The 19,931-nt window shown below is 44.4% G+C and overlaps 1 protein-coding gene across 6 annotated transcripts; it reads left to right on the forward strand.

Moving 5' to 3' along the window:
• Nucleotides 1–194: 194 nt before the first annotated feature.
• Nucleotides 195–18,966, forward strand: URB2 (URB2 ribosome biogenesis homolog). Of its 6 annotated transcripts, none has more exons than XM_074818497.1 (10): nt 195–238; nt 573–732; nt 1,925–2,101; nt 3,804–7,182; nt 9,121–9,281; nt 10,473–10,583; nt 11,506–11,748; nt 12,819–12,909; nt 14,551–14,690; nt 18,220–18,966. In XM_074818497.1, exons 2-10 carry the CDS (start codon nt 607–609, stop codon nt 18,415–18,417), a joined length of 4,626 nt encoding a protein of 1,541 aa, XP_074674598.1. In that variant the 5' UTR covers nt 195–238; nt 573–606; the 3' UTR covers nt 18,418–18,966. The 6 variants fall into 6 exon arrangements, with proteins under 6 accessions (XP_074674598.1, XP_074674600.1, XP_074674599.1 ...); XM_074818499.1 differs by lacking the exon at nt 195–238 and adding an exon at nt 259–282; XM_074818498.1 differs by lacking the exon at nt 195–238 and adding an exon at nt 306–359.
• Nucleotides 18,967–19,931: the final 965 nt, after the last annotated feature.

Genomic DNA, 19,931 nt, shown 5'->3' on the forward strand with positions numbered 1-19,931 from the left:
CCCGGGGGCCGGCGGCGGCTGGCGGCGGCCGCTCCATGGCTGGCTGACACACGCCGCGGCGGGCGGGCGGGCGGTCACGGGAGGGGGGCGGGGGGGGGGGAACGGGGCCGGGGCCGCCCCGCGCGCAGGCGCCTTCCGGCCGCCAATGGGCGCGAGCTCCCCGCCCCCGCCGCCTCCCGCGATCGGGGATCAGCGATCGGCTGGCGCTGCCTGGCGGGGACAGAGGTCGGCGGGGAGGGTGGGTGGAGCGTGAGGCGCGGCGCGGCGCGGCCCGGCGGGACAGTGAGGGCCGGGGCCGGGGCCGGGGCCGGGGCCGGGGCGGGAGCGGAGCGGAGCGGCGGCGGGGGGCGGGGGTGAGGGTGAGAGTGAGATCCCCGCGAGGGGGGGAAGGCGAGAGGTCGGGGAGAGGGGAGAGCGGGGGTGTGCGGGGCCCCGGCGTGGCCTGCTGAGGGGGAGGCGGTTGGGCCCTGAGCGGCGGGTGGGCGCGTGCGGCCGCCGGGACAGGTGGGGTGCGGGGCCACCTTCCCGTCCGACCGCCCGACCGCCTTCTCCTTGTCCGACCTTTCTTTCAGTCGTGTCTCTGCGCCTCTCCCGTGTGCTGTCCCCATGGCAGCCATCTACTCTGGGATTTACCTGAAGCTGAAAAGCGCCAAGACTTCCTGGGAAGACAAACTCAAACTAGCCCGTTTTGCGTGGATTTCTCACCAGTGTGTGCTTCCTAATAAGGAGCAAGTAAGTATTTTTAAATGGTAAGCAGCAAAAGAAAAAAGATCCCGATAGTTAATTGCTGCTGGGGACGAACTGAGTCATAAAATCCAGATCTAGTTGCTTAAGCATTTGATCCTAGGTAGCAGTGCAGATATACCTCTGGTGTGGAATTGTGGGCAGCTCTTGATTTCGGTGAGGTTATATGAAATGTTTTCATAACGCTGTCTTTCAGGTTGCTTCAGCAGAAAGATCTGCCTTAGGGCAGGAAGAAGGTCTTTCTTACGGAGAGGGTGATACTTGTGTTCTGTCTCCTGGATAGATGAGAGCTGTCACTAGCATTGGTTATTACATCCTATACAGGACCTTCTAAAGTCTGATGCTTCTAGTCATAGTTAAGAACAACTTAAGGGTGGGAGAACTGACTGTAGCTAGATGCCTGTTTTCTGGTCCTCTAAACTTGTCCAAACAAAGAGGGCCCTGTGGATTCACGGGCTTCTCCTTGAAAGGCAGTTTGGTGTTCTCTGCTGGGAACCCACCCTCTCCCCTCAAGTCTTTTCTTTTGAGCCTGTTTCCTGAAGGTCTGATTAGTGTTTCCCCAAGTGAGGGGTGTCTTGTGCTGCTCCTCCAGCCTAGCAGTTTTGTGGGGTCTAGGGTTTGCACCACTCGAGATCCCTGTTTTGAGTTTTTGTTATTTAGGTTACTTAGAAGATTAAACCTAGCCATACACTGTAATTTTATTTTAAAATCAACAATTTAAATGAGTAGGTTTCAAGCTTTTCCAGTTCGCACATATCCAAACTCCTAGGCCTGAATTTCTAGGTAGTAAATTCAAACATGTGTAGAGGAGGATGTGAAAGGAATAGCAATTGTCAGGAAGTTAAAGTCATCTGATTCTTTAAGTTTTGATTTAAAAGACTACATTTGCTATTCAGTATCAACTGTTAGAATTATGTCCTGATGAAAGGGCCTTAGGATGTTGACTCCTGAAACCTGTTTTGGGGTGATACAGGGGAGCACAGGGCTGATACTGGATTTAGAATGAAAGCTCTTAGGAATTGAAACCTACAGGGGTGGACTTCTCTGCTCGTTCAGAGTCTCTTCTGCTTGGATGTAGAGCAGTTCTCAAGGTGACTGCTGTAATTGTGAATAGGTACTACTTTTGTCTTGTTTTCGCATGGGGATTATTAAAGATTACTTCTTTTCCCTTTGTTAACAGGTATTACTCGATTGGGTGAGCCATGCGTTAGTTTCATACTACAATAAGAAACCTGAACTAGAGGATGAAGTTGTTGAGAAGCTCTGGGCCTATCTAGACAACGTTATCCATAGTAAAAGACTACAGAATCTCTTAAAGAGCGGGAAGACAATAGGTCTCAGTTTCTCGATTGCACAGGTAACTAAAACTGTGGATAGTTTGTAACATGCTGGATAGCAGTGTGTGTCTTCTACAGTACATGACTCTTCCTCACAGTATAGAGCATTTCACGAAATATATAATAATTACTCTGATGGCTTTTGGGACCTCTACTAAAAACTCCTTTATTTCTGCTTTGTAATACAGTTTGTATTTGTGCAGCACTAAGGCTGAAAATGGCAAGGCATTCTAATAATAATCTTCCTCTCGGTCTTTTCAAACTATCAGAGAGTGAAGCGTTTTAAGTATTTCAATAGGTGAGTAAAGGCTCAGTTCCATATGTTGCTCTTCTGTATTATTTACTGCTTATATTGACATTTTGCCTGGGAGTCTTAGGGAGGGAGAGATTCTCCCCCACTGTGGGGCTCATCATTGTGTTTGGCTTGAGAACCTGTGCATTGTGGTGTGCTGTTCAGCAGGTCCCGCAGCTTCTTAGGATGACTGATGGTGGCACCGAATCTTATTGATCTTAGTCATATCATTATTTTACCCTCAGCTGAGAGTGAATGGGGGAGACTTCAGTTAGAGTTTAGAACTGAACCAGAAAGTATAACTTCTTCAGCTTCCTGGTTACAGAAAGAGCAGAATTAGCAGATGGCTGTAAAGGCAGTCAGAATGACTGGTAAAATGACCCTTTTAGTTGTGATCTGGTTGGAAGAAAGCAGGAGAAGATTGCCTTTACCTGCAGAAATCAAGTTGTGAAGTACAGAGAATTGGTTGGATGAAATCTGTGCTTCAGAGATGTTACGGAGAAAGTCTGCAAAATGTAAACGTGGTCTGGGTGTGAAAACCTGTCTGGTTGAAGATTAGGTGAGATGTACAGGCCAGAATACCCTAAAGACCAAGTAGAGAGGTGGTAGAGGGTCCACTGGAAAGAATTTAAGAATTTGTTTTAGTCCAGTGGGGCTTGAGCTGAGGAGATGGACCACCCACTACAAGGAGTAAGGAGACAGATGAGGTTTTTAACTCTGGGATAGAGGCAGATTTGTAAATTGCAACTGAATTTGTTTTCTGACAAGATTAGCTGGAGTGGCAAATAAAAAGGTGGTCAAAGTAGAAAACCATAGGAAATTGACATAAAGTTTGAGAAAAGAAAGGGAAGTGCAAGTTCAAGTAAATGTTAATTCTTTGGAATGGTGTATCCCTCAAAGAGGATAGAGAACGGTTCTTCACATTCCAGATAACAACACGGCAAACTGGCTTTTTTTAAAATATAAAGATGACATATAGTCATGGATATTCTTACTGAATAAGCTTCCTGGATCAAAGGTGGGACATGTGTTGTGTGGGGTTTGTTGGGTTTTTTTTGTTTGGAGCTTAATTTTGGGGACCTTGCGAGATGGGAGGAAATTTACCCTTACTCCCTTTCTGCAGGATCAACTATTAGGATCGAGTATGGTCAGTCTTAACAGTGTTGCCAGTAGCACATGTACTGAACGAGGGCTTCCCCACTCATCCTGTGGTGCAGACAAATGCAGAGACACAGTTCTGGCCAGAGGAACTTCTAGTTTGAGACCTACAATGTGAGAGGCCCAGCAGCAGCTGTTGGCAGGTCCCTGTTGCTTCCTTCTTGCAGCCAGAGCTCACAGAAGGTGGTGTTGGTTCATTATGATGAGCTTTATCTTTGTGTGCAAAATTGACTTTTTTTTTTTTTTCCCCTTCCTTTCTTTCTAATCTTCAGGTCATAAATGAAAGGTTATCAGAAGCCTGTTCTCAAAAAACACAGCAAAACATTGGCACAGTACTGAGTTGCTCCAGTGGCATCCTTTCTACTCCTTCGCTCTCCATCATTTACACAGCAAAGTGTGAGCTCTTGGTTGATCTCCTCAGCAAGCTGTCCAAGCTGGCATGTCAGCAGCTGGCTTCTGACGATGCTGTGGGCTCCCAGTTGTTCAGCGTCCTCCAGCTTACCTTTGCTCAGTACCTCCTGATCCAGAGGCAGCAAACCAACCCAAATCGTGTGTTTGGGCAAGTGTCAAGTCACTTGCTCCAGCCATGTCTGCTCCTGAGGCACTTGCTGACTGCGAGGAGCTGGACACAAGCAGATGACAACCATGTGCGTCAGCACCTGAGCAGGGAAATCCGAAACCAAGTAGAAACTTTGCTGCAGGCTGCATTATTCCCGCCTGAGCTTTTCTCATCCTACAAAGAGGAACTGCTGCCAGAACAGGAAGTCCAGGAGAAGAAGAAAGGAGCTTTGAAGAGTCTTTTGCTACCAGTCAAGACAGTGCAGACCAAGCTGGGCAGTGGCTTTTGTGAACCTGCCCTCCGTGGAGCTGTCGTGGCGGGTTCGGTGTCCCTGCTGTATAAGCTCTTTCTGGACGCGTACTGTAAGGCAGAAAATCACCTTGTGTGTTTCCACATGCTCAGCAGGCTTTTTGGCTGTCTCAGGCTCTCTGGCATACAGCAGGGCATGAGGGAGGACACGCTCTCCCCTGCAGACTGGAGCATGGAGCTGCTCGCTTTGGAACAGCTTCTGAATTTGGTGCTTAGCAGTGATATCTATAATGTTGCCAGTGACCGTATTCGGCACAAGGAGGTACAGTTTGGGTTTTACCGCAAGCTCGCCCAGATGTTGATGGGACACTCCCAAGCTTCCATCCCTGCATGGTTCAGATGTCTCAAACTCTTGATGTCGTTAAACCACCTTATAGTAGAGCCAGACCTGGATGACTTAGTGGCCTCGACTTGGGTTGATGCCAAGGCCTCCGAGCAGCGTACAAAGAAGCCCCAGGAGGCCCTCATCAGCACCATGTTTCAGACTTACTCCAAGTTGCGACAGTTCCCACGGCTCTTTGAGGAGGTGCTGACAGTCCTTTGCCGGCCAGCTGCTGATGAACTGAGGCTGCCCATCTTCTCTGCAGGCCTGACAGTAAAGCTTCGTGAGTGCCTCCTTGAACTGCCACCCAACCAGATTCTGGACATTTTGTGTCTCTTCGTGGAGAAATGCCAGACCCTTATCATTCCTGCTCTTGAAGGGTCAGCTGACACAGCCTTGAAGCTGCTGTCGGTGAGCTCAGTGCTGCACGCTTTTCTGTTCAACATGAGGAGCTTAGATGATGTCACTCCTTCCCCTGTGGTCCTTCGCACTCAGAGTCTGCTGGCAAAGATGCAGAAGGGAATAATTCAGCCACTGATGGAGCTGCTGCAGGCTCCTAGAAGAAAGGAAGAGAAGTCAGACCTTTGGCTAAGAAAGGCTAGTGACTCTGCTCTCCTCCTTGTTTACACTTGGGTTGAAGTAGACACTTTGTTTGGTGTTAGCTGCAGTAAATATGTGTCTCCTACAGCTGAAATGGCTGGTGCTGTTACTGAACTGGCTGCAAGGCACTGGGGCATTTCAGCTTTCCTCCCTGGTGTGGAGGAGCAGTGTTGGGAGAGAGTCATGGAACTTGCAAATAGTTTTGCCTCCACTAGTAAATACTGCTTAGAACTACTCACACTTCAGAAAATGAAGATGATCTTAATGCAGACCAAAACTGACCTACAGGCCTTGCAGCATGCTGCAGCTTTTATCCTAAAGTCTGGGAGATCCAGCATGAGCAGGGGAGAATCTGAACCATGGGATGAAGATATCAGTGCAATAAGTGATCTTACCTACCCCACGGCACACTGGCACCTTGTCATCTCCAACCTAACTATCCTGTTGCCATATATTTCCCTGAAAGATGTAGAGTACATTGCAAATGTACTTCTAGAGACATTAGTACTGGCCAAAGCTCAGGAAGCTGCCACAGACCAGGAGTCTGCCATCAGCACTGGAAATGTATCTCTTGGTTTGATGTATAGCTCCTTTCTCCCAGAAATGAAGGTCCTGCACTGTGCTTTTCTGACCAGTCTTATTCGTCAGTTCGCTGGAGTGCTGCCTGCTGCTGCCAGGGATTCAGTAGATCTGCCACTTCAGCAGCTGTCTGCAGGTAGTATCCCTTGGCATGAAGAAATCCTGGCTCCTTTCAGACCTGTTGACCCGTTGGAAGCACCGTCAGAAAACAAACTGCTGAAGGATGAGCTCAGCTTGCCGTGGAAAACACTGGAGAAAGTTGCCCAGTGTATAGTATTGTTAGCACAAAATGGCTGCCCTGTCATCCTGAAAGAAAGTCAGCTAGAAAACTGCTTGGGTTTGCTAGAAATTGCTTCTCTTCTGAAACTAGACAGTCTTCTTCCCTCTGACTGTACCCGGTGTTTTCTGGTGCTGCTGTCCCTGCTAGCCAATACCAAGGCGAGTGTCTCTTGCAGCAAGCAGTTACTGCTGAAGTTTTTAAGTACCTGTTTTCACCTCCTGAGGTGCCTGCAAGCTGGCAGGAATGCCAGCTCTGTTTTTAAGGTGTTTCATGCCAGTGATGTTCTTGAGGTTGTCATGACCTCACAGCTTAGAGCTAGCAAATTCTTCACCGATGTCTTGACTGTTCCTGTTTGGGCACAGTATCTCCAGGAAGTCCAAGCCTTTTTGGAAAACTTTCTTCAGATGATTATTGAAAGAAGGCAAAGTGTGAGGCTCAACTTAGAAAAGTTCATGTCTTTCCTGGTGAGCTGCAAGCCAGACATTGGTGCAGCCAAAAGCAAAGGTGGGAAAAACTGGAATCCTGCAGCTGGGCAGTTACTGCTCATGGCATTCACCACACTGTGTCACGTCGTCACGCTCTACCTTCAGCAGCTGCCAGAAAAGAAGCTGCAGTCTGCGGATGTGCTGTCTGCTCTGTTGGAGCCAGTAGTTCTGCAGATGGTCAGAACTGTCGAACACGGTCTTCAGAGTAACATCCCAAACCAGCCTTTGCCTGTAGCATTCATACCATCTGTCACTACTCTTCTCAAAGCAGATCTGAGCCGTGCTGTCAGGAAGGGCTGGCAGAAGGAGCCCAGTGGGTTTTTGGAGCAACCCCGTATTAAACTGTACCAAAAATTTTACTCTCAGATACTGAGAGAGCTGCCCTGTGCAGGAAGTAATCTGCAGTTCCTTCAGTCTGCGTTGCAGTTCCTAACAGTCTTCTGCTCCGTGCCAGAGCTGTATCCTGGAAAAGAAACTGCGGTCATGGTTGTTTTTGCTATAAAAAAGCTTCTCACTGGTATGAAAACTCCCTTTCTCCACTTTCTTTGCTAATTTAGCAAAACATACAGCTTTTTGAAAAGTCTGTATCTATTTACTTGTGTTAAAGTAGTAGGTATCCTTTTATAAATGCATAACAGGAAAATTTTCAAGGAGCCGGTGTTGTAGTACCTGGACCATAGCCACCATCTAATTTGGTAATGACCTTCTGGAAGATGTAAGCACCTTAATAAAGTTGAGGTCCTGAGTTACTCATCCCTGTAGAGCATTTTGACAGTAGCTGGCACGTAATACTTCTGGACATAGGGCTGAAGGTGCAGTGTCCTACTCGTGTAGTTAGTGTAGTAGGACCCCGCTGAAGCAGCTGATGTGTGCCAGGTCAGATCTGATATGTCTCATCCGAGGATCTTGGGGGACCTTACAGTAAAATACTAATCTATTTTTGTACCGCATAAGTGAGGTTATAGAACAATGAAATTCACCTAACTGTTAAGGATGCTGAACACCTGTAATTCTGATAAAGTCTGTATGAGATTGGCAGACCAGGCCCTTGACCCCCATGAAATAAAGAGTCAGGGCTAGAAATGATATGAAAAACCTCTCCTGCCAGCTGTGTGACCTAATGGCTCCTTTATATTGTCTCATTCAGAAAGAGAGAGGAACTAAATGCAGCACAGGTGTAACTGTTCTCTTTGACTTCTTCAGACAGATGGAATTTGTCAAACTTACTATTAGCATGCCCTAGTGCAGTGGTCTCCAAACATTTTTGATTGTGCACACCTATCAGTAAAAAAAAAAATAAATTGAGCATGCAGCCTCAATATATGTTTATAAATTATATGCGTGTGCTACTCTACTAGTCTACTACGTACATTACAAAGCATACACAAAAAAAGTTTAAAAAGCATGAGATAAAGATGAAATAAACACTTTTTACATTTTATTTTATTTATTAAAGATATTTTATTTATAATTCCTGCACCCTGATGGATTGTCTTGTGTGCACCCCACTTTGGAGGCTACTGCTCAAGTGAACTACAGTCATGTTCTCAATGTTTATATTGGCATTAGGTAGTTAAGAACAGAACACAGCTCTCCGCAGAAAATATGATCTTGAATTTGCGCAGTTGAGTTTGAGCTAGAATTTACACATAGATAGAGGCTTAGTCTGGCTCTTCCCCGGCCTGCATTTTGATCCTTCAGCATTGTGGGGTTCAGTACGGGCACCAAGAGCAGGGATTTCACATTAAAACTAGGGACCGTGAGGACGTCTCAATTGCTGTAATTTTTCTGCTGACTCTTTTCTCTCTCATCCTGTGCCTCATTTTAGTATTGTAAGATTGGTAAAGTGCTTTAGCCTGGAGACATAATTAATCATTGTAAAAAGCTGTAAGAATTTCTGATAAATAAGTATTCAGTAACATGAAAAATGGATTCCTGTTGAGGAAGACTTGGTATTGCCACAGATCCTGTGGATACTTGTGGAACTAAAAAATGAGCCTTCAGAATCAGTTAAGATTAAGCTAGTCTAGGACTGCCTACTGCCTAATAATTGAGTAAATGTGGAGTGTGACATACGGTCAGCAGAGACCTTTGTTGGCTTAATGCTTTTGTGACTTGTGATGGCTTTCTGGCCAGCATTTGTATTAAAGCCCTGTGGCTTGTTGAGCCTACTCCCTTGGCTTGTGCGCACTTTCCTGTAGTATTTCCATACTGCTGAAGGCTTTTTATTGGTATCTTGACTGCTCTGTGAACCCTAGGGTAGGAAATACTTCAGAACAGCAGTTCATTGCACTATTAGAGAAGGAGGTAAAGGGAAAGCATGGGGCTCTCTATGCATTTGATTGTTAAAAAGGTACCAAGAGCTGTTTTAAGGTTCAATTTGCCCTGTTCTTACCTGTGGAAGTCCCTGTCTTGGGAATTGATTAAGGCATGCTTGTGTCTCCTGAATATGCAGGTCCTGCAATCACAACCCAGGTGATCCACAGCATGGAGGAGGAGCTGACAGAGGTACTTGTCCAGCTGCTGGGAAACTGCTCTGCAGAGGAGTTTTATACCATAATGAGGCTGGTGCTGCAGGGACTTGAAATGAGGAATGTTTGGCAACAGAATGCTAAAGTAAGGCACGAGCTTAGTTTATTGTCAGCTTCTTCAGTTTTCTGTGTCTTGAAAAAGTTTTGTTGGAATATTTTTTTTTCTCTTCCTGCTTTATGTTCAGTGGTCAGGTCAAATTAATTTACCTGGTTAAGGGCTTGGTGACTGTGCTGAGTTACATTCTGGATATAAATTGAGAGGTGGAAAGATCATGGAAACCTACTGGAAAAACTTTCTGTTCAGTTTAAGGACTCAGCAGTCTTAATTCCATGTGTTGTCAACAGAAGTCACACAGCTGTGATGTTCCAAGCCATGCTGAAATTTTTTCTTCTTGCTGATCAGAACTCTTGCACAACACATACTAGCAGTCAGTGAGTTTAACCCTTGCTTGCCTGTGGCGCTTCTTACTAGGGTTAAAGGCACTTTTAGAAATGCTGGCATTTTTAAGTAAAACCAAAACTGCACCTGTGCTTTTGGTACTTGTCTCTATAAAGGCTTTTACTCTGTAGTAACGAGATACCACTCAGTAGCTTTTTAAATACAATGCCTTTCTGCAGAGCAGCTTAAGCAGCAGTGGTGACATATGGAACACTTCTGGCAAAAAATCCAGCTGTACCCTCTCTAGAAAGCTCAGTGACTTGAAAATGAAACTTGGATTAAACTTGGGGGTTTATCTGGATCTGTCTTACTTGTCAGAAATAGACACAGATATGCTGCATCAATTCTTGATATGTCTTTTCGAAAGTGTATCTGGAATTCCTGTACTGTGCATATCATTCCTGCCACCTGAGTATAGCTTGTAATATGTTTCTTTTATCAGTCTGTCATAACAGCCAGCAAGTAAAAAAAGCCCTTCTGCCAAATGCATCGTTCGTGGCATATCGTATACTGGTGTTCCTGTATTCCTCCTGCTTCCCTCTGTTATCTAGTGGTAGTTGAAGGAGAAGGCTTTCCTTTCTTAAAAATCACATAAGCCTTTCTGTACAGTAAGTTGATTCTAAAATAAATGTGGCGTGCAGTACATTTGGGCCAGTGCTGCTCAGCATATTGAATTTTGTTGAGCTGCTGCTTACTTCACAATTTCCACAGAGATGTGTTGGTGGGAGGACTTTCATGTGTCAAGGCTCTGGTGATGCTCAAAAAAGAGCTCTTCTGTACTTGAAAGGAGCCAGTGTATCTTGTGCCTGTGACTGATCATCAGTCTGCTTTCTGCAGGAAGTATTGTCAGCTGTTACGCTAACCAAATTGTTGCTCAGCTGCCCATTAAGTGGAGACAAAGAGAAAGCTTTCTGGTTTGCCAGCCCACAGATAATCACAGCTTTAGCTGTAAGTATCTCTTTATTGTAACTTCATTACCTGTCCCTTTTATTTGTTGGAGTCTGTATCAGTTACATCTAACATGCACAGAGGCATACAGGAACAAAAAAGTTGTGGATACATACCAGATTCACCTTTTGTCTAGACCCTTTCTCTGTTCCTGCATCAAGTAAATCTCATCCTGTGAGTGCAGTGTGTAGGTCATCCATTTCTTACTATCAGTAATTCTCTGGGACTGCACCATGTAATCGGGAGCTTGGGAGAAACTTGTTAGGCTGCAGAGAAGAGAGTCAGAGTCTCCCGTCCTTCCTCCTGTCCAAACGAGAAGGTAACTGTCAGCCACATGTCACAGCAGAAGCCACCTGCAGCAAAACAAAAAGAAAAAAGTGCTCATATTAAAAAAATAATAATATCGATTCACTGAATTATGAATGGGAAACTTAACTGAAAATGACCAAACCCAGGTTTCCTGTCCTTCATTTGTACAGCATATAAACACAGTGATGTAGGCTTTTCTTCTCTCATGGTGACGGTGTCTGTAGACCAGAATTTGTCAGAGGTTGGCTCTGCATGCCTGGGAATCGTGAGCATGCAATTACTGCCTTTTTTTGATAGGTCTGCATGCTTGTAAAGGAGATAACTGCATCAATTCATTCATGTGAGGAGGTGCAAAGAGGTGCTGGTTGTCAGGGGGCTGGGGAGTCATTACAATTCCACATTCACAACAGTGCTGGCTTGAAATGTATCATATGCATCCTCGACCAGGGTACAGCTGCATGAAAATGGCTGAAGTGCAGGCGTCTCTCTGCCAAGCCAGCTTGCACCAGTCTAGTTCCATGGACTCAAGTCAGAGTATTATGGTTCCCTGGTGTGCAAATGCTAGTGATTATGTGGCTAATGCACTCCTTATCTGTTTCCTGTCTTCTTGTAGATGCAAACCAAAGAGGCCTGTCAGGACCAGTCACTGATTTCCACAATAGTTGTACCTATTTTAGAGACAGTAGCAGCTCTGCTAAGGCAAGGAGAAGGGGTTCTCTTGAATCCACACCATGTGTCATTGGCATTCAGCATTCTCCTAACAGTCCCTCTGGATCATGTGAAGACAGAAGAGTATCGCAGTGTCTTCCTGGGAGTCCATGAAGTGCTCTTCTCTATTGTGCAGTGTCATCCGAAGGTATATCTGTGAAGGGGTGGGAGAAGGGGGAAAAGGTAGAAAGAACCAACACAGAGGCCAATGATGAGAATTTTTCTTTTTAATAGCAGTTTTGAAATAATTTGTCCTGATACTATGAAAGTGCTTTGTACTGCTTGTCATTTAAAAGGCTGGGAATCTCAAAATGCCATCATTTCTGTTGCTCTCCTCCTTCATTTTATGCCTGCATTGTTGGGTCTCTAGCAGCAAATTGCTTATCAACATCTGATGCTAGATTAGAATAAAACTTTCCCTGGTTTTAGTGATTGATTTCTAGAAGCACAAATGGCTCAGGCTCTAGGACCTCATTCTCACTGGACATCAAGATTCTTCAGTCCTTTTAAAATAGGGCTTAGACATGTTAGAAGTTGGTGACCTTGAAACACTGTACCATCCTGGTGTTCTTGTCAGCCCTGTGACATGGGAAGGTGAAGATGTGCCAGGACTTGCACAGGGTTGGAGATACTCCTACATGGAATATGTAGGCAGAGGTGGAAGAAAAAAGCAAAGGGGCCTCATGCACTTGCATTAGGACTGAGAGCGAAGAAAGTTAAAGATGGCGAAATAGCAAATTTGAAAAGCAAGGCAGTATGCATTGCTAAAATGCCCTTGCAAAAACCTGTGGTAGAAAGCTGCTCATGCAGGCTGTTTTCACAGAGTGATCTGTGTTTTCACGCAGTGATCTGTAGTGCTACTGAACCCTGTGTTCTGTGAATCTGTCTGGCTACACGGGTTCTCTACCAGCAAGAACAGATTCCCTAGACATTAGGGTACTAAATCAAATGCTGCTTTGGAGAGATGAAGTAACTCTAATATGATGTTTACTTGTTATTTATGTTTGAATATGGCCAGGACTGCCATCCTGCTCCAGGATTCTCATGTGCTAGGTACTGTATGGATGCAGAATGAAAAGATAGTCTCTGTTCCTGACAGCTCTATAATAGGTTCCTTCACATGAACTGATTTCCTTCAGACTATGGGGTGGTGTACCTTCACCCTCTCCACTTCCTTTACTGCATAATCTCAGGTGTTTTTATTTCATGTCTCTGCAGGTACTGTTGAAAGCAGCACCATCTTTTTTGAACAGTTTCCATCGTCTAGTTGTTTCTGTGATGCACGAAGGACGTCAGAAAGGAGACAGAGGTACCATATCTTTTCCACTTTTATGTTATATATACACACTGTAATTTTGTGTATTCTAGAAGAGGAGATGCAGAACAGGGCAGCCTGACACCAGAAGCAAAGTCTTCAAAACCTAGCTGTGGCATTAAAACTGTTAGCCCTATCTGTCCTTTATGGAATATAGAGGATGAGCTTTGTAGTATCGTGGGCTTACAAAGATAACTGGGGCTCCTGTGGAGCTGCATGCAGACAGCACTGCTTTAGGTGAATAAAGTATTCTTCACTGACTGGCTGGCAAGTAGACAGCAACTGGTAAGGCTTGCTGGGCCCAATTTCTGCCCTTCCTATCAACCCCTGTGCCTGAAAGCATGCTGGCTAGTAATACATGCTAGTATGCCTGAGTTATAGCCCCAAATCAGTCCTACTAAATGGAGCTTCTTGAGACTGAAACTATGTTTACTACAGACCTGAATTGTCACCATTCTATGCTAAGCATAAAGCCAGAACATTACACATATCTGAAGCATCATTTGGAATTAGATGATACATCTGTATGGCTAAGGATTTGGAATTAGTGTAGTTAATTGTCTCAAAAGGAAGAGCAAAAAAAAAAAAATTACTCGAGGTTATTAAAGAATTTGCGTTGTCAAAGTAGCCAAGTCAAAGATGTTCTCGGTGACTAAGTAGTCATCCTGTGCATTATGCTGGTGAGGACACAAATACCCTGTCATTACCAGTGGTGATGTTTTGAGACAAGTTGACTTCTTGGCCTGCAACTGGTTGTATCCCAGCTTTCCACTGATGTCCTACAGCTCATGACATGTTCAGATTTATCTCAGCTGATACATTGCCCATAACTGCGGGCAAATGTAAGTGTATCATTGAGGAATATACTAACAGAGGCTCAGTGATAGAGGAAAAGGTGCATTAAACTGGGGCCAAACTTTGAGAATTTGCTTGCTTCTGCAATATGTTTACCTAAGGCAAGGGTCACACGAAAATTACAGGTACGCGGCATCCTTAAGTTGAAAAACATGCTGTTTATCTTTGCAGGATTGTTCTATTTTCATAACAGATAGCATGAAAGTAATTTATAGATTTCCCTTCTCCCTCATTTGTATTAGTTCTCTTCATTCTCTGCCTGCAGAGTGAGTTCTCAGGTGATGTCTCCAGTCTCACTTTAAATATCTCCAGTGATGTGGCTTTTGCTGCTATATTCCACATAATAGATCTCATCAGCAAGCTTTCCTACTATGCTGTTTCTAAGAGACATGTTCTGATTTTCTGTAGGTAGAGGATGTAATTTTCCTGTCTCCTTGTTCTCTCCTCCACAGCACTAGTTGGGACTGAATCGTGGGAGGGATCAGAGCTGCTGCTTTTAGTACTTCAGCATCTATAACAAATACTTTTTGCTTTGCAGTGCACGTGGAGTTGGAATCAGTGTGCTCTTACAAAATAACCATTGTAAAAGATGAATGTGGTGTATTGTAGGGGTGTGGGGGACCTCTCAGCTGTGGCATGATAAGAAAAGAAGATAAAATGGGCAAGCTGGTGTTGGCTTCATCTAGTTCAAGAATCACGGAAGACTGGGTGATTCTTTGATTTTTTTTCCTGGTGTTTTTAAGCCTCAAATGCCAGGCTGCAACTCACTTTCTGTTTCAGGCAACACAGATGAGTTTGAAGTTATACTGAAGTGTGCACACTTGGTGGAACGGATGTATACTTATATTGCTGCAGAAATGGAGGACTTTACTGTGTTTTCTGCTTTCATTGTGGCTCAGTATGTGACTGAATTGCAGAAGGTAATGTGTTCTCATCCATCTTGAAAGTGCCATGGTATTGTGCTGGCTTTGGAGCTCCTGTTCCAAAGGCAATTGTGTTAAGTTTTGTAAAATCTGTGAAGTTATAAAAATTGCTGTGTGTCATGGGGATACAGGTTTGATCCAGACTCCCTGTTATTTTGAGCAAGAATTCCTGAGAATCTTTCTTATCCAGCTCCTGAAAACTTTCTGAAGGTGCGGGCTGTGGTTTTTTTAAGGCAAAACAATGCAATGCCTATTTACAGAACTGCTCTGCTTTTCTGTCATGTTGGTTGTTGCTTTTTTTTTCATGTGGTAGTTAGGTGGTTCTTCCAGCTAGTCTCAGCTGTCCAGGACTGATAGCAGTTAGGGCCCCATCTGGCAGAGTAATGGAGAAAAATTCTCCAGAAAACTATTTTTTAATCTGGTCTAAATAAGTAAGTGAATGGAAAAAATGTTGCTAAGCTGGAGAATTGTTAGCTTTTCAGTAATTCTCATTCTGTACCAAAGATACCATTCAGATCTTTACTGAAAACAACTACTCCTGCTGTTACAGGTGCCAGAGCCAGGTCAGTAGCTTCTCACATCCAGACCTAAGTTCAAACTGTCATTCTGTTCAGCCTAATGGATTTAGATTTCACCAGGGTTTGAATGCTGCTTGTGTTGCAAGTACCTGCAAATTGATTATTTGTGACTCTGGCCTGGGCGTGGGCTGAAATACAGAAAGGAATTTTAGTCTTTGTTTTGAGGCTCTCTTACCACAAAAGTATCCTAACTGGTGCTGTGTTTCTGAAGGATTATGGTGTAACCAGTGCAACAGAGTTTAAACTCAGCTGTCTTCTCTATTGCCCATCTTTTTTGCAAGGTTTGTGAGCAAAACAATGGGATATGTCAGTTTTTAGCCATGTTATTTAGTGTTCCCGGTAAACTGGTTATTGTTTACATAGTAAATGTAGTAGTTCAGCAAATACTAGGGACAAATTACTATTAATATTACTTCTGCTCTATTTAACTATTTCTGAACTCTGTAATCTAAATCGCTGAATGTAAGTTAGAAAGCCTGACTTGAATTGTCACATGACCTTTTCAGGTTGAAAGGACACTTATCTCAGTATTAGCAGGAGCAAAAGGTCTCATGAGACTTCTAGGAAAGTTTTGTGCAGTACTTTCACTGGGAAATGGAAAGTGATGGATGATAGCTGAAACCACAGATCAGTAATGTATGCATGGAGCCTTTGGATGTGGAAAGGAGAATTGGTGTAGTGAGCCACTAGAGGCTCTGACAAAGGGGTGTTTCTGTCTGACAGAATAGATAGATCACAAGTAGGTGATGATTTATTTGCTCATTAGACTGGTGTGAATTGATGGATATTGGAGGAAGGGGAGGCCTCAGCACGCCTGTCTTAGGGGAGGCACGTACACAGCTTTCATGTTGCTCTGCAGAGGGAGAGAAAAACTCCTTTAACCATTCATCTCTTCTGAGTCCAGATCAGTGGCTTTCAGCCTGTGATCTGAAGACCCTGGGGGTCCATCAAAGGTAACTGAGAAAAACATGTTGGTAGATTGAAATCTTTAGATGGGCATCTGCACACTTACTGGAACCCTTTTAAGGGCCTGCAAACTAAAACTGGTGAAAGCTACTGGCCTGAACAGTCACTTACTCCTAGAGTAGTTGTGTAACATGTTCTCTTGGTGCTTCCTCCTTATATCAGGAAATAAAATACCCTTATGAATTATTTTGTGTTAATCTAGAAAGATTCCTTGCTGGAGTGGGTGGCATCTATAGCCTCTTTCATACTGTTGACAGTGCTTTTCCCTCGTTGTCTATGAGCTGTTGCTTAATTCAGCAATACTGAAATACCTCTTCACACATTTAATGTCTCACTTCAAGAGCTCTGTAATGCTTGACAAATTGGTTGTGTTAACTATATAGACCATAAAACTCTTACAAGCATAATTAACTGCCAGCCAGTAGTGGCAGCTGTTTAAATCTTTGGTTCTGCTTCCCATAGTGTTATTGGAGGGTGTTTATGGGAAACTGCGCTGCAAAGCAAGAATGGCCCAAATAAGGAATGGGTCCAGATTAATTTGTGGTGTGAGGGATGCAGTTCCATTAACTGCAGCTCTGAGGTATCTGAGGACATCTGGTCCATCTTGTCAATAGCTGTGGATTTTCCTGTCCTTGTTCTCTTCAGGCATTTCTCTGCCCTATGAAGGGAGAGCCCAGTCCAGTGCATTCACTGGGAGCTGTGATGCTCAACTCTTCTGTTACTTCAGTGCATGGTGTAGGGAGAAATAACACCTGTTACAAAGCAGACGATAGATCAACTGACATAGAGGGAGAAAAATGACAACTTTTTGGACATGCAAACTCTTCAGGGACACAGATCCAAAGAAAAGCGTATGTGCCTTAATGTGTGCTATATGTTTTTCCCAGCTATGTTAGCAGGTCTAATAAAATATATTAGCTGTTTTGCATTTAGGGCAGAAAGAGAGCAGGAGCCTGTCACAGTGATTAGGAGTGCACTTCATTAGCAGAAAGTTTATTAGTTGCCTCAGGAAGAAAGAAGTCTGAATTTTAATGACAGCTTTTTATGTAATTTTCATTAGGCCTGGAGTGCAGAGGCTTAGGTCTGGAGGCGTAAAGCTAATTTTGGGATTCAGCAAAGATAAGAGTGGTTCTGCAGCAAAAATAATGTGATTATGCCAGAGGCCAGCACCGCTTCAGGCAGTGAAGTATTTAGCAAGTGATTTGTGAGCACAGGACAAATTTCAGTTACCCTGGAGCACCAGAGGACTCCAGAGTCAGCACTGATGTTCCTGGTTGTGGTGGCAGTTGTGCTGGTTGTGGGGTTGAGGGGTAACTGCAGGAGCAGGGCACTGAGACTGAGTCCTTCCTTGTGTTCTTTCAGCTTTCTGCATGACTTCAGGTAAGGTACCTGATTCCTGATGTTAAAACAGATCAAGGCAGTGCTCATCTCCCGAGCTTTTTGAAGGCTTCTCTTACTAAGGCTTATATGTTGAAGTTCTTGGCTACAAATTGCTGATAAATATCAAGTTGTTAGGTGATAAGTTAAAATTGATTGACTACCCAGTGTAAATGATAGTGTAGCGTAAAGGAAGTGCTCATTTGAAACTGAGGCTCAGTAGTGTACAGCTAATATGAGACATACAGAATCTACTGAAATGTGTAATCCAGGGCAAGTATTTTAGGATTTGTTAATTACAGTTTTTCTGCTGAGGAGTTTCCATGTGATTCCAGGATGATCACTGTCTTTGCCTCCGCAGCAATGTGTATAGTAGCACTCTTGTGGATTTTATTGCAAGGGCCATCCTTGTTCTGCAAACCATATTTGCAAAAATCAGGTAAATATTGCACAAGTCAAAATCCTGGATTTTATCTAATGGTCTGTTCCAGATGGTCTGATGCACTGGATAACACATTGTCAGCATTTAATGTATACCAACTGTGGAAAGGATATTTTCTTGCCTTTTTGTCTTCAAGTTTAATGCAGTTTTGTTCTTCTTATAGGTGACTTTGCACCCGGCTGTGAAGAAACATCTCACAGAAGGGATATATCACATCCTTGACCTTTGCATTGAACGGGACATCAAGTTCTTAAATGTGTCGCTACCAGCAGGTGTAAGGGAGGTCTTTAAGGATCTGTATAATGATTACAACCACTACCACAAAGCAAAAAAACAGGGGGAGGAAAAGTATACTGCATGATGAATCCTGCCTGATGCTGCATAATCATTTATGAATTGATCTTGCAGTGCTCAAAAAATCCTCAGTTGCTGTTTGGTTTGGGATGACTAATAAGATCAAATCCAAAGAGGGTCCTCTAAACATGGATTACATCTCTCTCTGTACAGCCAGCCTTCATAATGGGAAAAGGGGAATGGGGAGGGAGGATGTGCTGTCAGATCTGGTCCTGCTGTGTGCCGCAAAGGGCAAAACTGCTGCGCTGGTGCTGGCCCCCAGCAAACTCGCTGGGAGCCCTGGGGAGCTCGCTGCAGTCTGGCAGGTATCAGACTTCAGGCTTTGGCACATCATGGTGCTTTTCTGGGGAAATAATAGTCTGGTGTAAAAGCCGGTGAGGGTTATAACTCCTCTGCTCTCGCTTACATGGTAAGCAGAATTAAAGCAGGTAAAGTGTTTATTTTTGTACCCTGTTACTGTACATTTTGTTACTGAAGAAATTTCTGAATGTTATACACCTGCACGGTAGGTTACTGTGCAAAACTGAAAATACAGTAAAAAATTTGAAAGTTTGTATCTCTTTGCTTGATTGGTTTTGCTCTTGAGTTCAGCCCTGAGCAACCTGGTCTGACCTATATTGAATTTCCTTCCCCACTGTATTATCCTGTGATCTCCTGATAATCAGAAAGACTGACTACTTAGAGCTCTGGTCGATTTACTGTCATTAAGCAATTACACTTAGTCATCTGAGCTGTGGTCGCTCTCAGTGTACATTTTTAGCTTGTGACAAATGCTAAGTACCAAGACCTATCTGAGACCTTTTTGGTCTAAGCTGAGCCTTGTTGCTTTGCATTCACTCTAGGTTAAGAGCAAGCCCTGGACTTATTGTAACTCAGCTGACAGTAATTTAATAAGCTGTGGTAAATTAATCACATTTGAGTCTGTAAGAAGCTTTATCAAATAGTGCCCTTTCATTAGCTAAAGAAGTTTATTTTCTTGAAAATGATAAAGGCTAAAGATCTAAACTTTTATGTAAGTGGTAAAACAGTCTTCACACATGCACGCAGGTTAGTAGTAAGAACTCAGTACTCTCATGTGATTATCTGCTTAAATCTATAGGTAGGGGGTGGGCAGAGGAAGCCTGGAATGTGGATTTTTACTGGGTCCATCTGCCTCATAACAAGGTCCAAAGGGGGAATTTTGGCTGGAGCAGGAGACTCCACATGGCACAGCTGAGGGAGGTGAGCAGGGCTCTGGGGGGGCTGCGGCAAGTGGAGCTGGACCTCGACCTCAGGGCAGGCAGGGCAGGGCCATGGCACGGCACGGCAGCGCTGTCTTGATGCTCCTTCTGCGCCGTCCCGCTGGCTGTGGCCCTGGTAGGGCACTTCTGGCACGTGGCTGACCTCTGCTGGGACCCTGGCTGGGCCGTGGTGTCAGGTCCCTGGCAGGGGTGCCCACTGGCAGCTCCTGGGCAGTGCCTGCCCCTGGCCCTGGGGCAGCTACTTCTGCAACTCCAGCTGGTGCCTGCTCACCTCATCCAT

This window comes from Strix aluco, chromosome 3, assembly GCF_031877795.1.
Source record: "Strix aluco isolate bStrAlu1 chromosome 3, bStrAlu1.hap1, whole genome shotgun sequence".
Classification (NCBI taxonomy): Eukaryota; Metazoa; Chordata; class Aves; order Strigiformes; family Strigidae; genus Strix; species Strix aluco.